General features: G+C 38.2%; 1 protein-coding gene across 1 annotated transcript; it reads left to right on the top strand.

Moving 5' to 3' along the window:
• The first annotated feature begins 295 nt into the window (after positions 1-295).
• On the top strand, positions 296-14,425 carry alpi.1 (alkaline phosphatase, intestinal, tandem duplicate 1). Its single transcript, XM_039649606.2, has 11 exons — positions 296-409; positions 702-821; positions 7,911-8,026; positions 8,365-8,539; positions 10,454-10,626; positions 11,768-11,902; positions 11,985-12,060; positions 12,139-12,273; positions 12,357-12,548; positions 13,614-13,730; positions 13,929-14,425. The coding sequence occupies exons 1-11, from the start codon at positions 322-324 to the stop codon at positions 14,198-14,200; spliced, it is 1,599 nt and encodes a 532-aa protein (XP_039505540.1). The 5' UTR covers positions 296-321; the 3' UTR covers positions 14,201-14,425.
• The last annotated feature ends 866 nt before the right edge of the window (positions 14,426-15,291 follow it).

Below are 15,291 nucleotides of genomic sequence, written 5' to 3'. Positions count from 1 at the left end.
ACACACATTAGTGCAGTTTGCCACATCAAAGGGGCCGTTCGGCTTCCTAGAGGAGCGCTGGGGAAAGGAAAGGAAAGGAAAGGAAGAAAAGAAACAAGGAAGAGCAGTCTTCTAAAAACAAAACCGCCGGATTTGTGAGAGAGGTCGAGGGGCTTCCTGGCCCTGTGTGGTCCCGCGCCGTCAGCGCGAGCCTATGAGCTGTCTGGGGCCCTGGCTTCACACACACCCTGGGTTTAAAAAGCAGGGGCTGGAGGTTTGCTGGAGACACTCCTTCCCAGCGTCGAGGTGCACTGAAGTCTCTCCGTCTCTCCTCGTCTCGGGATGTGTTGGGTTTATAGCCGGGCCCCCGGGGGTCTGCTCCTCTTGGCCCTCCTCCTGCTGAACTCCGGCTGCGGCGCACAGCCTGTGGGTAAGACAGCGCTCCTATTGTCCACGCTGCTAAAATTAGCCCACAGGTAATGATGTCCACGGCTGGGTGTTTCACGTGTAGGTGTGTGGGGTGAATCTGGCTCCTCAAGAGCTGGTGTTTAGAGAAGTTGAGTGTAGATTTACACCAGTGTGACTGTGGCTGCGTTCCCGTCAGCGCTCAGGTCTTGTCGGGGCAGGTTTGCGGTGGAGCCTCTTCAGACGAGTTGCTGCCTCAGACCAACGCTATTTCTGAGAAGGAGAGGTTGTTTAAAGCGTCATGTTTGTTCTGGTAGATGAATGGGAGAAGGAGCCGGTGTACTGGAACGATCAGGCCAGGAGGACGCTTCAGACGGCCCTGACGCTGCCACTGCGAGCGCACCGCGCAAAAAACACCATCCTCTTCCTCGGCGATGGTGAGTTACAGACACACCTGAACTCAGCTCATCGGCCTGCCAAACCAAAATCTTATCACGACAGTACCTTTTCTAAGTAATTATTAAAGTTTTTTTTTTTAGATTTGAAATACACTAAGTGTTCAATATCATATATATATATATATATATATATATATATATATATATATATATATATATATATTAGTGCTGGGCAACGATTAATCGCATCCAAAAAAAAATACGTTGTGTGTACATAGGTGTGTACTGTGTATAATTATTTTGATAAATACTCACACATGCATGATATTAAGGAAATGTGTTATTTATAGGCTGTATAAAATATTACTATATATATATATATACATATATACATACATGCAAATATTTGTTAAATATATACGTGCATGTTTGGGTATTTATATATACAAAATAATTATACACAGTAAACACACAAACACAAACTTTTATTTTGGATGCTAGTTGCCCAGCACTAATATACACACTTTAGCATGAGAAGGACAGAAATAATATACTTTAAAATAATATACTTAAGTGCTGAAAAAAATTCATTGCAATTTAAATGTATTTTAGTTCAAATTTATATTAAATGCAAAAGTTTACCTAAAGGTGCAGTGTGTAAGTTTTAGTGGCATCTAGTGGTGAGCATGCGAATGGCAACCAACAGGTGGCCTACAGGAAGTAATGTTGTCGTCTGACTGTGCGTTCACACCAGACGTGAATAGCGCGTCAAATTCGCGATTACGGCGTAGTTATATACTTGAACACCAGTGTTGTAGTCGAGACCACCTCACTCGAGTCCGAGTCGACACCAAGACCAGAGAGAGTCGAGTCCGAGTCGAGTCCGAGACCAGAGACGGTCGAGTCCGAGTCGAGACCGAGACCAGTGAGGGTTGATTACCTAATTTACTTTTATTTAGAGAAAATCCTTTTTTTTTTTACTGAATTTACTTAGAGTTTAAAAAATATGATCAGTTTAGGGTAAAAAGGCCACATAGTAGGTGGTGTTAAAAGTAATTTTATTACAATTTGTCATGCGCAGTTGCGCACTAGAAAATCACCAATCACTGGGCATGTCAATCAATTTAAAGAAATATTTTATTAACATACATTATTAATCATGAAAAATATTTTTAATTGAACTCGAGTGGACTCGGGAATAATTCCGAGTCCTAAAAAAAAAATGTTCGAGTACGAGTCAATTCCGAGTCCAAATGGACACGAGTCCATGACAAGACCAAGACCATTAAAATATGGTCTCGAGACCGAGTCCGAGACGAGTCCGAGTCTCGAGTACTACAACACTGTTGAACACTTTGAATCCATTCGCACGTCAATTTCGCTCTTGAAAAAACAAAAAAGTTTGAAGCGATATTTACACGCGACAGAATCGAAACCCGTGTGCGGCCATATATTTTTATGTTATTCGAGCATTCATCGAGAGAGTCACCGCTCTGTATTTGCTCTGGAGATCAGAACAGCAGCGTGGGGATCATCATCGCTGTGTTTGTGTCCACCGTGACCCTTCGGAGGCGAACCATTCGGCAAGTTTCACCATTTGCTCGCGCTTGGATGACGGCCGCCGTCAGCGGTACTTCCGCCTGTCCCGCGCCCAGTTTGATGACCTGTTATCCCGCATCGGAGCGAGGATCACCCTCGCCCTCATTCATCTAATCTGTCATTTATTTTTGTTTTGATGATAAATAGAGCCAGCCTCCAAAAGTTATTAACCTGTCCTGTGATTTTTTTTCTCTCTCACGTCCAGACACAAACTTATGCTCATGTATGTTGGTTGTCTTTACATCATAATAATATTTCATATAATCTAGATATGGAATAAACAACATTCAATAGAAAATGAACCTGTCTCGTATATTGAAATAAAGTTTTAAGTGATCAAATATTTGCTTTGTTGTGCATTAGAACCACACCAGGCATTTAGTCATATTACAAAATAATTTATTGAAGCATCAGATACTTCACCACGTGAGCAAGCAGCTAGTCTCCTGATTGGTTAATGAATTGACGCCAAAGTTCCGATTTTTCAACTCTGGCGGCACAACGCGTGAATGCACAAATAGCACTAACTAAAACATTCACACTTAATGCGCCAGGCGCTAAATTTGTGCGAACTTGACGCGCTAATGAGGCGTATTCGCGTCTACCGCGCCGCGCTCTACGCCTCATTTGCGCCGCAGGATTTTTTACGTGCGTAATGCGTCTTTGCATTGACTTAACATTGAAATCACTCGCGCCTGACGCGCTATTCGCATCCGGTGTAAACAGCAATGCGGTTTCTTTACAAAGATAAATGAACAATTAGGTTAATTTATTGTTCAGTAAAACAACGTTATTGGGAATATTATTGTTATTAGTTCATCATTTTGCTAGTGTTTTATTCGCTGACATTAGCTAGTTTCTTTCCACAAAGAACAACACAGTGATGAAACGCGCTCTGTAGTGGTTTTTCCGGTAACACTTTAGAATACGGTTCCTTCGTTAATGAATAACTACACAAGAACTAATGAGTAACACAATATTAACAATCTAGTAACTATTATTAACTAACAAGAAACTCTGATTAACGAACTAGTAAGTAATAGCGCATAGACGAAAGTGGTAGTTCACTATTAAGTAATCAATAACTACTATTTTTTTAATACTTCCCAGAGAACTACTGAAAAAGTTTATTAACAATCTAGTAACTACTATTAACTAAAAGAAATTCTTATTAACGAATTAGTAAGTAATAGCTCACAGATGAAAGTGTTACTAGATACTTCTGCGGGAATTACTAATTATTTGGATCCGTATTATAAAGTGAAGATCATTGGAACTAACTAGTAATTACTAAAGTTTTACCAAAGACATTTTCTAAAAGTATACTAAAGTTCACCAAAAATTTCAAACGTTTGCACAAATCATGACTAGATCATGTAGTAACACTTGAGTAATTACTAGTTAGTTCCAATGATCTTCACTTTATAATACGGATCCAAATAATTAGTAATTAATAGCTCACAGATGAAAGCGTTACTAGATACTTCTGTTGGAATTACTAATTATTTGGATCCGTATTATAAAGTGAAGATCATTGGAACTAACTAGTAATGACTCAAGTGTTACTACATGATCTAGTCATGATTTGTGCAAACGTTTGAGATTTTTGGTGAACTTTAGTATACTTTTAGAAAATGTCTTTAGTAACACTTGAGTAATTACTAGTTAGTTCCAATGATCTTCACTTTATAATACAAATCCAAATAATTAGTAACTCCCACAGAAGTATCTAGTAACACTTTCATCTGTGAGCTATTACTTACTAATTCGTTAATAAGAATTTCTTTTAGTTAATAGTAGTTACTAGATTGTTAATAAACTTTTTCAGTAGTTCTCTGGGAAGTATTAAAAAAATAGTAGTTATTGATTACTTAATAGTGAACTACCACTTTCGTCTGTGCGCTATTACTTACTAGTTCGTTAATCAGAGTTTCTTGTTAGTTAATAATAGTTACTAGATTGTTAATATTGTGTTACTCATTAGTTCTTGTGTAGTTATTCATTAATGAAGGAACCGTATTCTAAAGTGTTACCGTTTTTCCTTTTAGGGCTACCGTAAACATGTTGGCACAAGATGGATGTAAGAGGACCCGCAGTCAGCTCATTCTTAGGTAATAAGAACATAATGGTTCATTATATAAGGTCTTTATTCACCACTGAAAACATAGTTATCTTTATTATATTGCCTTTCTGTCTACAGATCATCCTAAATATGGCACACTGCACCTTTAAAAAGCACTTTTTTTTACCCAGCAGAGCTTAAGTACATCTTTATGTGTCATTTCACAATTACTTTGAAAATTAGTACTGACAAGCACTTGCAGCAAACTAAAATATACTTTAATGTCTTTTCAATTGAAACTTGTGTCATATATTTATATATATTTGTAATGAGAAAGATGCAATCAAGTACATTTAAAATATATTAGCTTTATATGTGATATTGAATAACACCGTTAAAATCATAATTAAACAGTTTACATGTGCTTTAATATGTTAGTCAACATATAACTTTAAAGCATGTTAAAATATTTTTAAAGTCGCCCTGTGGTGAAAATCAAGCTTTTAATGTTGTTTATATGTCTATGTGGTGTTTTTAATAAATTTTAAGACAAACCATGTGTAAATTCATAAGTCGACAGCATTGCTGAGTATTTTCTGCTTAAAACTGCAGTGAACCAAAGACAGTTTCAAAAACACGGTGTGAAATCGCTCGTGTTTCTGACGTCACAAACGAGCTTGTAACCAATCAGATCAACTTGTGATTGTCAACCAGTGGATCTCTGAGCTGAGTGAGTGAGTGGAGGTGGGGCTCATTTGCATATTCATAGAACCAGCATACTAAATGAGGCAAGGGTGTCGAGTTACATTCAAGATATTTAAGGCATGAAGATTTTTTTTTTTTTTTTCAAATTTAAAAAAAGTTTAAATATGTAATTTTGGTTGTCAAGGATTAGTTTTAAGGGATAAAATTATTGACTTGAGGGGACTTTAAAACAAAATTAATTGTGCGTGTTAAGAAACATTCATGAAAGTATACTGCCCTACAAAGGCAAAAGGCAGTAACTGACCAGAGTGTCAAACTGAGAAAAATGACTTTAAAGTTTTTTGTTTTGTCCACACAAATGTATTATAGGTAGAGCAATGAAAATCTGGTGACTTGTTGCCCAGATGAAGAAATGTGTGTATATAAAAAATCTTGTGCTCAAAGTTGACCTTTGACCCTTATTTGTCAGATACTGTACTCTGCCTTTGTATTATTTACTAAAAAATAAGGAGTCGTGCAAAGGCAAAAGGCAGTAACTGACATATAATCAATATTTGCTTACCACCATTTAGAAGATAATTAACTGATCACCTTCATTAAAGTCTAATGGGAAGGGAATCGACCAAACAAAAAGTTGTATGTGTACGTGGATAATATTTTGCAACAAATACACTTTATGCTGTTTCACTAACGCTAAATGACGCTAAATTACAGAAGACGCTTTGAAGCTAGCCTAGATAACTTGTGGATAGCTTGGTCTGAATACCAGCAAGGGATACGGACTATGTTCAAAACCTTTGAGGATTGTGGAAACATCGTAGATGACGTGTATTGCAATGGATTTTATGGAGTTACAAGAAAAGGTAGGAAATGATTGTTTACTGCCGCTGTGCAGTATTGTGTAGCATGATAGCTCAACATTGAATAGGCTACATTCCTGCAACGTCTGCACCTCTGGATTGTCGGCACAGAATGGATTGCTGAGTGATTTTTAATTATTTAAGTATTAGATGTCATGCTGTCTAGGTATCTCTTGACCATGTTTTGGTGTTGGTGTGCTGGCTATTAAGTAGACTAGTTAGCTTCTTCGTCAGTTGCTTGTCATAGCAATTCTAAATTAACGTTAAGTATATGGCACTTTCATACTTCATCTAATGCATTATTTTATAAGATAATTTATTACCTTGGTCTTCATGTCTTATTTTCAACGCCAACTCCACCATCATTCTCCCTCGAGAGCAATTTGCCATTCTTACAGTAGTTCAACATTTGATAAAACAACCACTCAACACATTTGACAGCTCGTTTTTTATTTGGATATTTGTGTGTTATAGAAGTAAGTGATTTAGTGACAATACATGGACAGTAACTGAAGCGCGGCAAATTTTTATGGACAGTAAAACAAAGGCAGATCATCGTAACTGCAAGGTGGCACCGTAACATCTCTTTTATGAATGGCTTAACAAAGGCAGAGTACGTAACTGGACTTTTGCGTCGAAGATCAAAGCCAAAGAAGGGTAACTGCAGTTACCGCTTTCTGCCATGGTTGCTTGTATGGTTTTGGGAGTTACTGTGAACACAACCCTCTATTTTTTCGAAAAAACAGTCAAATTGAGTATAGATATTTATCCACATGATAAAGGAGGTCTTCAATATCCCAAAAATGACATTAACTCATTTTTGACCAAAAATGCAGTTACTGCCTTTTGGCTTTGTAGGGCAGTATACTCTTTAGTCTCTCTAAGTGGACCTTTATTTAATCAATAATATATTATCTGCAAGTATAGTCTTTTTAAATTTACTTCTAAGCAGTGTTGGGAAAAATAATGCATTATAATATTGCGTTACTACCTAAAAAAACTACTTAGTTACTTTTTATTGAAATTAATGTGTTGCGTTGCTTTTGTGTTATCTTTTCTCTCTTGGACTGGGCTTGTTTGTTAGTTTTTAATAACAAAAAGCTATATTTTTGGCAAATAAAAGTGAAATGAATAATCCTCAGGCAAGGCACATCCACTCCTGTACAGTAGAGAGCGCTGCTCAAACTAACCTTTCAGCTTCTGTAAAGAAGTAAAGAAGAATAAAGATTAACACTCTTCAGCAATAAAAACAGTTATGCAGTAATTTTGTAGTCATTGGTTAATAAAGTGAGATTAAATACATAAAGTATATTTGTGTTATTTAACATTTAATTTTTGCAGATTTGTGTAATATTCTGAGTTTGCGTTTCACTTTTTTTATTCACTCTGAGGAATACTGAATATGTGAGATGAGTAAATGCATGATGACATCTACACTAACACCATGTTCACACACAACGCCTCTGCACTTACTCACGATCCCTCTCAACATGAGGACAGGAGAGCTGTCTGTCCATACATGGAGAAACAAAGTGACCGGCATACCTATTTGGAAAAAGTACCTCAGATATTTTGTTGTAATTTTAAAGGTTATCCGTTACTTTACTAGTTACTTGGAAAAAAGTAATCTGATCATGTAACTTGAGGTACTTGTAATGCGCGGTTCTAAAATTTGAAGTGCACATTCAATACAATTAAATTCACAAGGGTTTATAACTTAATTTTGATGCTTTTATCTGTATGACAATTTTTACACTGCTCTCTTGAATGTTTAATTTATTGATTTGGTAAGTAGTATAATAGTAAAATATTCTTACCCCATATTTTACTGTAGAGTTTATGAATGGTTTTGGGCTAAGCTGTGATATGTGGCATCAGGCGGTGTGTGTGTTCCTCCTTCAGGGATGGGTGTGTCTACGGTCTCCGCCGCCCGTATACTGCGAGGACAGATGGAAGGACGCTCGGGGGAGGAGACTGTTTTGGCCATGGATACGTTTCCATACGTTGCCCTGTCAAAGGTCTAACGATTCTCATTTCCCACACTGTTTTATCACTATGCTAATCAGCCGAAGCGATCATTAGTGACAGTCTTGTTATGCAAGACGAAGTCATGTTTTGGTTATGTGGTGTATGAAAAAGTTTAAGAATGCATTTTTCGTTTTCCATGTCGAGATTCTGGGATATCGGAAAAAATACAAACGGCACCTTTAATAGCAAATAAAGGAAAGAAATTCAGATAGTACTTGCAACCTGTGCCCCTGAATGATAAACCGAGGAGATTGTTTGTCTTGTTATCAACAGCAGTCTGTTTTTAACGCTATAATTATTTAAAGTTATGTGATGTGTTTCCAAACAGACGTATAGTGTTGACAAGCAAGTGGCGGACAGTGCCAGCACGGCGACTGCGTACCACTGCGGCGTGAAGGCCAACGCCAAGACGGTGGGCTTGAGTGCCAAAGCCGTGGCCTATGAGTGCAACACAACATTCGGCAATGAGGTTTTCTCAGTGTTGCATCGTGCCAAATCACAAGGTAGGCTAGTTTTCATTTAGCCTCACTGTCACAATGTTGTTGTTGTTGTTGTTCTTAAAGGGAAATTCACCCAAAAATACTGAATTTGATTTTTATTCATGCCTTAAAAAAGCTTGAATGTAACTCCCTTGCCACAAACTCTTAAAAATCAAGGTGGTTTTCACAGCAATGCGCTAGAAGAACAATTTTTGGTTCCCAGAAGCAACTTTCAACGAAAACTTCTTAAAGGGACAGTTCACTTTGAAATTAACTTTTGATATGTTTTAGCTTACCTCAAGGGCATCCAAGATGTAGGTGTCTTTGTTTCCACAGTATTTTCAATTTTGACGTTTTTCAGTCAAACCATTGTTGTCTATTAGTCATACACTGGAGGCTAAGGTGGTCCACCAAAAAGCATGCATAGAGAAGTCCAAATTAAACATGATTTAATGACTCGTAAATGTAAGTACACATTGATGGCCTAAGACACGAAACGAGCGGCTTTTGTGAGAAAACGAACAGTATTTATATCGTTTTTACCTCGTGTAATCAGTGACGTCCAAGTGATCTGAATCAGTTGTGCAATGTCCAACTGAACCGAACTGAATCAGTTTGTTACGCCGGAATTGATCGCTTGCGTGTGACAACACTCAATATTTACACGGAGATTTCGGAAGTTTTACCTTTTCCTAAACATATTTAAATATACCGAAATCGTCTTCCATTGCGGTTTCCCGTATATCTAAATATGTTTAGTGAAAGGTAAAACTTCCAAAATCTCTGTATAAACAAAGAGTGACGTAGGCGCGCAAGCAATCACTTCCGGCGCATGCGCAGACTGAAGCGCCCGTGCCGTCAGATCATTTTGTCATGGCTATGATTACAAGAGGTAAAAACGATATGAATACTGTTTGAGGGCTAAATGGATCCCCTTGAGGTAAGCTAGAACATATCAAAAATTAATTTCAAAGTGAACTATGCCTTTAAAATAACCTTTTGATTTTCTTGGTGTGAAGATCAGCTTAATAATCTAAATAACTTTTGTGGAATGGAAATGTTCCAGGGATAATAAAGGTTCTTAGTTTTGAACTATCCCAGACAGCTTCTTTATTGGCGTCTATCCCAAACTGCAATAGTGTCGGCCCAGATCCGGCCCACATCCGGCACATTGGGATTACACGCGTACCAGATGTGGGCCAGATCTGGGTAGACTATTGGCGCTTTCCATTACCAGTACCAGTTTGCCTCGACTCGGCTCGCTTTTCACTCCCTTTTCCATTGCAGACTGTACCACCACAAATAGTACCTGGTTGTCATAGCGATGACTTTCTCTCCTCGTTGCCCTATCAAGCTCTCGCTGGATCCTCTCTTCGGCAAACAAACAAAGGAAAGTCGGCACCTCCTCGTTTGACCACGGCGTATTCTTCCGAGTTGCCATAAAAATAATAGTTAGTTTAGTAACTATGACCAAACTATTTAAAATTGGAGGGGTTATTCTAGATACTCCATCTGGCGTGTGCAATGATGACGCAGCGAGTGGTGATGACTCTCTCTGACCAATCAGCAGTCGGCATTGTTTTCACGTCACATTTTAGTACCGGCTCAGCTCGCCTTAACTCGCTCACAACCTCGCTGGACGTGATACAAAAAAAAGTACCTGAAAGCAGGTACAGGTACAACTTTTACACAGTGGAAAACCAAACAATGCGAGCCGAGCCGAGTCAAGTCAAGTCAAGCTGGTACTGTGTAGTGGAAAAAAGCCATTAGTTTTGAACTATCCTAGACAGCTTCTTTATTGGCGTCTATCCCAAACTGTATAGTGTCGGCCCAGATCTGGCCGACAATGTTGCAGTTTGGGATAGATGCCAATAAAGAAGCTTCATTTTGAAGAGTTCAGATTGGTGTGATCGTGTGTGGTTGTGTGTGTACATCAAGGAAAGTCTGTGGGCATTGTGACCACCACCAGAGTCCAGCACGCGTCCCCCGCGGCGGCCTACGCCCACTCCGTGAGCCGCAGCTGGTACAGCGATGCCGACGTGCCCTCCGCCGCCCGCCGCGAGGGCTGCTCCGACATCGCCACGCAGCTTGTGACCAACACCGACATTGATGTGAGCCCCAGTGTTTCATGCCAGAGGTTCAGAAATAACTGCTTGTGCACAGCTGCACACACAAATAATTAGCTACTCTTCGAATTACTTTTCTTTGCTCGCTCAAACGGTTCATATAAATGAACAGACTCACACAAATGATTCACCATTGATTCGTCCATCGCCATAGAGTTTTTTGGACATTTCAAGTTTGATACTGTCTATTTATCTATTGGTCTATTTTAACATCTTTACTTTAAAGCTACACTGTGTGATTTTTACCCCCATCTAGCGGTGAAAAGGTATATGACCATCCAGTGAATATTAGTTTCTGTTCCTTTCAATTCTGATTTCATTTTAACTCCTACGGTGGCCAATGTAGTCCAAGATTAACATGGCTTCCAGTTCGACCTCGTCCATGAGTGTTAACTCAAACGTAAACGCGAAAGGCGAAGCTTGAATTAACGGGTATGTCCCTCTTTGGCTAATGTACTTTCAAGATGGAGGGGCAACATGGTGAACCCCTTACCCATATGTATTTTCAAAGGCATATTATACACTCACGAGAATACTTTATTACTTGAACGAAGTAAATATACATTAATGAGCACATATATTTTTGAAAGAACTAAGTGTTTTTAGCTAAGAATAAACTAAAAGAGTTACACAGTGTAGCTTTAACTCGTTTAATCAGACTGGTCAAAGTTACATTTTTAGTTGACAAACTAGATGCAACGCTTACGAAAATGTTGTGTGCTTAAAGGATTAGTTCACCTCAAAATGAAAATTTCCCGATAATTTACTCGCCCCAATGCCATCCAAGGTGTCCATGTCTTTCTTTCTTCAGTAGAAAAGAAATTAAGTTTTTTGAGGAAAACATTTCAGGATTTTTCTCCACACAATGGACTTCAATTGCAACCGACATGTTGAAGTCAGTGTAGTTAGCTTGTAGCATAGCTAGCAATCAGTAGCATGACTGTTGTTTAACTACTTCAAACCTAACCTTAAGTTAACCTAAAGATTCAAAGTAGCTTTTTCGGCAATCTTGTGACTTAAATACACAATGGCATCATTTAAATACCAAATGCATCAGTGAATTACCTAAACGTTAACCTTTTTGAGACGAGAGGTTGGTAAATGTCAAAATGTGTCTCTGTTGTAGGTAATTCTTGGCGGTGGCCGTATGTACATGACGCCCAAGGGTACGCCTGACCCCGAATACCCCACTTCGTCCTCTCGCAAAGGGGATCGCAAAGACAAAAGGAACCTCATTGACATTTGGCTAAATGCTCGTAAGGTATCGGCAAGAAATCCATTTACCACAGCACACATTTGTCATTGTAAACCCCTGCTACAAGCTTGTCTGTTTGGTTTGTAAGGGAAGGAATGCCCAGTATGTGTGGAACAGAGAGCAGCTTAATGCGGTGGACGTTAAAACAACAGACTGCCTGATGGGTAATGCCAGTTCACCAGGATTCTGAGTTTGTTGTCAAGTCTGCCACTGTGATATCCTCATTCATTTTTCTCACTCAGGTCTGTTTGAACCCAAAGATATGAGATTTGAAGTGTTTAGGAATCGTACCCGTGACCCCTCTATTGTGGACATGACAGAGAAAGCCATTCAGATCCTCAGCAAGAATCCGAAAGGGTTTTTTCTCTTTGTGGAAGATGAGTATTTATCATTTGCTGTGGTGTTACTGCTTCATCAATATATTTCGCTAACAGTGAAACACATCTCTGTTTGTGTTTACGAGGTAGAATAGACCATGGACACCATGACGGCGTTGCCAAGCTTGCTCTGACTGAAACCATCATGTTTGACCGGGCAATTCAGAGAGCGTCTGAGCTGACCAGCGAATCGGACACTCTCACTGTCGTCACTGCAGATCACTCCCATGTCTTCACCTTTGGTGGAAACACTCCCCGAGGGAACCCTATTTTTGGTAGCTTACTTCCTGTCTTTACATTCAAATAATGAAAATGTTAAGAAAGGTACACTAACATGGTACATTAGGTACACTAACCTTTGGTTAGCAAGCTAACCGATTAACCTACTAGCTTAGCATATTCATATTTTGTATTTTTTGTGGATTTTTGGGTAGTTATAATCAGTTAATTCACTTGTTAAGAAAGGTGCACTAACATGACCTGTTCATTTTGTCAAAAGTACTCCAGATCCTCCCTATATTTCACTTTCTGTGTGCTTTCAGCCTTTGGTTAGCAAGCTAACTGATTAGCCTACTAGCTTAGCATATTCATATTTTGTATTTTTAGTGGATTTTATGGTAGGTATAATCACTTTATTCACTTGTTAAAAAAGGTACACTAACATGACCTATTCATTTTGTCAAAAGTACTCTAGATCCTCCCTATATTTCACTTTCTGTGTGCTTTCAGCCTTTGGTTAGCAAGCTAACTGATTAGCCTACTAGCTTAGCATATTCATATTTTGTATTTTTAGTGGATTTTATGATAGTTATAGTCAATTAATTCACTTTTTTTGAGCATTAACCTGAATTTCCAATTTAAACTGTCCTAAATCTTGAATGCTTTGGAGCACAGACTTCAGCTTGGTCTCTTTTTAAAGAGGGCACTTGGCAGATTATTGCTGAAGAGAAAAACAGTTTAACAAAGCCAACATAGAATTAGAATATAATAGAAATTTTGTTTAATTATTGAAATAAAAAATGCATAAAAATACTCATTTTCATTTTTATATGAAATTATTTTATATGCAATTGTATATGGAATGTCCAAAACATGTTCCAAAAGTAAAATGAAAACATGTAAATCTAAACAAGTTGTGTTCCAGATTAGAGGTTGATATCTAAAAAAAATTAGCTTTCATTAAGATTTTGTTTGTGCACAAACATTTCAAAATATTTCCAATACCAAACATTTCCACTAGATGAAATAGTGACAATTGATGAATAGTGACGAAATTGTGAAAATAGTAGGTTTGACCCAAGGGGCTTCATGCACTTTTTGACTTGTTATTTGTCTTTCAGGCCTGGCACCCAAGAAGGCTGAGGATAGTCTTCCCTACACTAGTATCTTGTATGCTAACGGACCAGGATACGGTCATGTGAATGGAACAAGAGGAAACGTTTCAGCTGTGGATTATTGTAAGCGTTCACATAGTTTAGTACCCTAATTACAGTACCTGTACCCTCTTAAAAATAAAGGTTGTTGATTGGCATCTTACGTTCCATGAACTTTTAACGTCCATGGAATCTAAATGTCCTTTATTTTTACAAATGCATACATACATGTATTTATATATTTATATGCAACTATCATAGATGATCTTATTCTGCTTGTAGTTGATGAAGAGTACATGCAACAAGCGGCGGTTCCTTTAGAATCAGAGACACACGGAGGGGAAGATGTGGCTATCTACGCCAAAGGCCCGATGGCTCACCTCTTTCATGGAGTGAAGGAGCAGAACTACGTGGCCCACGCCATGGCGTACGCAGCGTGCCTGGAGCCGTACACCAACTGTCCGCTACGTCTCCACGACTCCGGCGGCTGTAGAAACACACTCTCAGCGCTCCTCAGCGCACTGACCGCTGGGTTTTGGCTTGTCGCACGATGACAGACTCCATTACGTGAGCGATTGAGGCCCTAGGACTCTTTTGGGCTGTTTGGAGATTTATAACCCAAATTGTTTATATTGAAGTTTGGTTCTCTGCAGATGTGTAATGCTGTGTATATAAATGTAAAGGTTTTTGTTTGTTGTTTACATTTATTTTATAACCAGATTTTTGTATATATTGTACAATGGAAAGCTCTTTTGCACTGTGATTATACATTTCAAACATGTGAGATCAATAAACTTTCTAAAAGAAAACATTAGTCATTTTGTCAGTGTTATCAATTAAATAGCACTTTCATAATTGCTGTCGTATTCATTGAAAGTGATTGTTACTGTTCGTGTAATTCAAATGGAAACAAGATAATTTTTCTTATCCCATTGGCAAATAATTTAGCTTGTTTTAAGCAAAAAAGTCACTTAAAGGAGTAGTTCATTTTTAAAAAAAAAAAAACTTGATAATTTACTCACCCCCATGTCATCCAAGATGTCCATGTCTTTCTTTCTTCAGTCGAAAAGAAATTAAGGTTTTTGAAGAAAACATTCCAGGATTTTCTCCATATAATGGACTTCAATGGGAACCAAACGGTTCAAGGTCCAAAAGACAGTTTCAGTGCAAACTGTTCAAAGGGCTTTAAACGATTTCAGATGATGAATAAGGGTCTTATCAAGCCAAACGATCGTTCATCGTTCGTCGTCTGGAATAGTTTAAAGCCCTTTGAACAGTTTGCACTGAAACTGTCTTTTGGACCTTGAACCGTTTGGTTCCCATTGAAGTCCATTATATGGAGAAAATCCTGGAATGTTTTCATCAAAAACCTTAATTTCTTTTCGACTGAAGAAAGAAAGACATGGACATCTTGGATGTCATGGGGGTGAGTAAATTTTCAGCAAAAGTTTTTTTTTTAAAAGTGAACCACTTTAATTTAAAACAATTATGCCATTTTACTTACCTAGTATGTATCTTAGTTAACAACAGAACCAAAAAATCTGTTTCAAACCAGTGCAGGTTTCAGATCAGCATTCACATCATGTCAAATTGTCGTGCATGATAAGTACTCTACATGATCAACAGTGCAAGTGACCTTTGGTCT

Source organism: Pimephales promelas, chromosome 2 (genome assembly GCF_988280905.1).
Source record: "Pimephales promelas chromosome 2, fPimPro1.hap1.1, whole genome shotgun sequence".
In the NCBI taxonomy this organism is placed as follows: Eukaryota; Metazoa; Chordata; class Actinopteri; order Cypriniformes; family Leuciscidae; genus Pimephales; species Pimephales promelas.
This window is presented reverse-complemented; position numbering and strand designations above follow the sequence as displayed.

Excerpts from the sequence above, each read along its gene's own strand:
- alpi.1 (XM_039649606.2), top strand. The coding sequence starts at position 322 with ATGTGTTGGGTTTATAGCCGGGCCCCCGGGGGTCTGCTCCTCTTGGCC. Across the intron at positions 8,027-8,364 it reads CATACGTTGCCCTGTCAAAG|ACGTATAGTGTTGACAAGCA; the intron begins GTCTAACGATTC and ends GTTTCCAAACAG. Across the intron at positions 13,731-13,928 it reads CGTTTCAGCTGTGGATTATT|TTGATGAAGAGTACATGCAA; the intron begins GTAAGCGTTCAC and ends TTCTGCTTGTAG.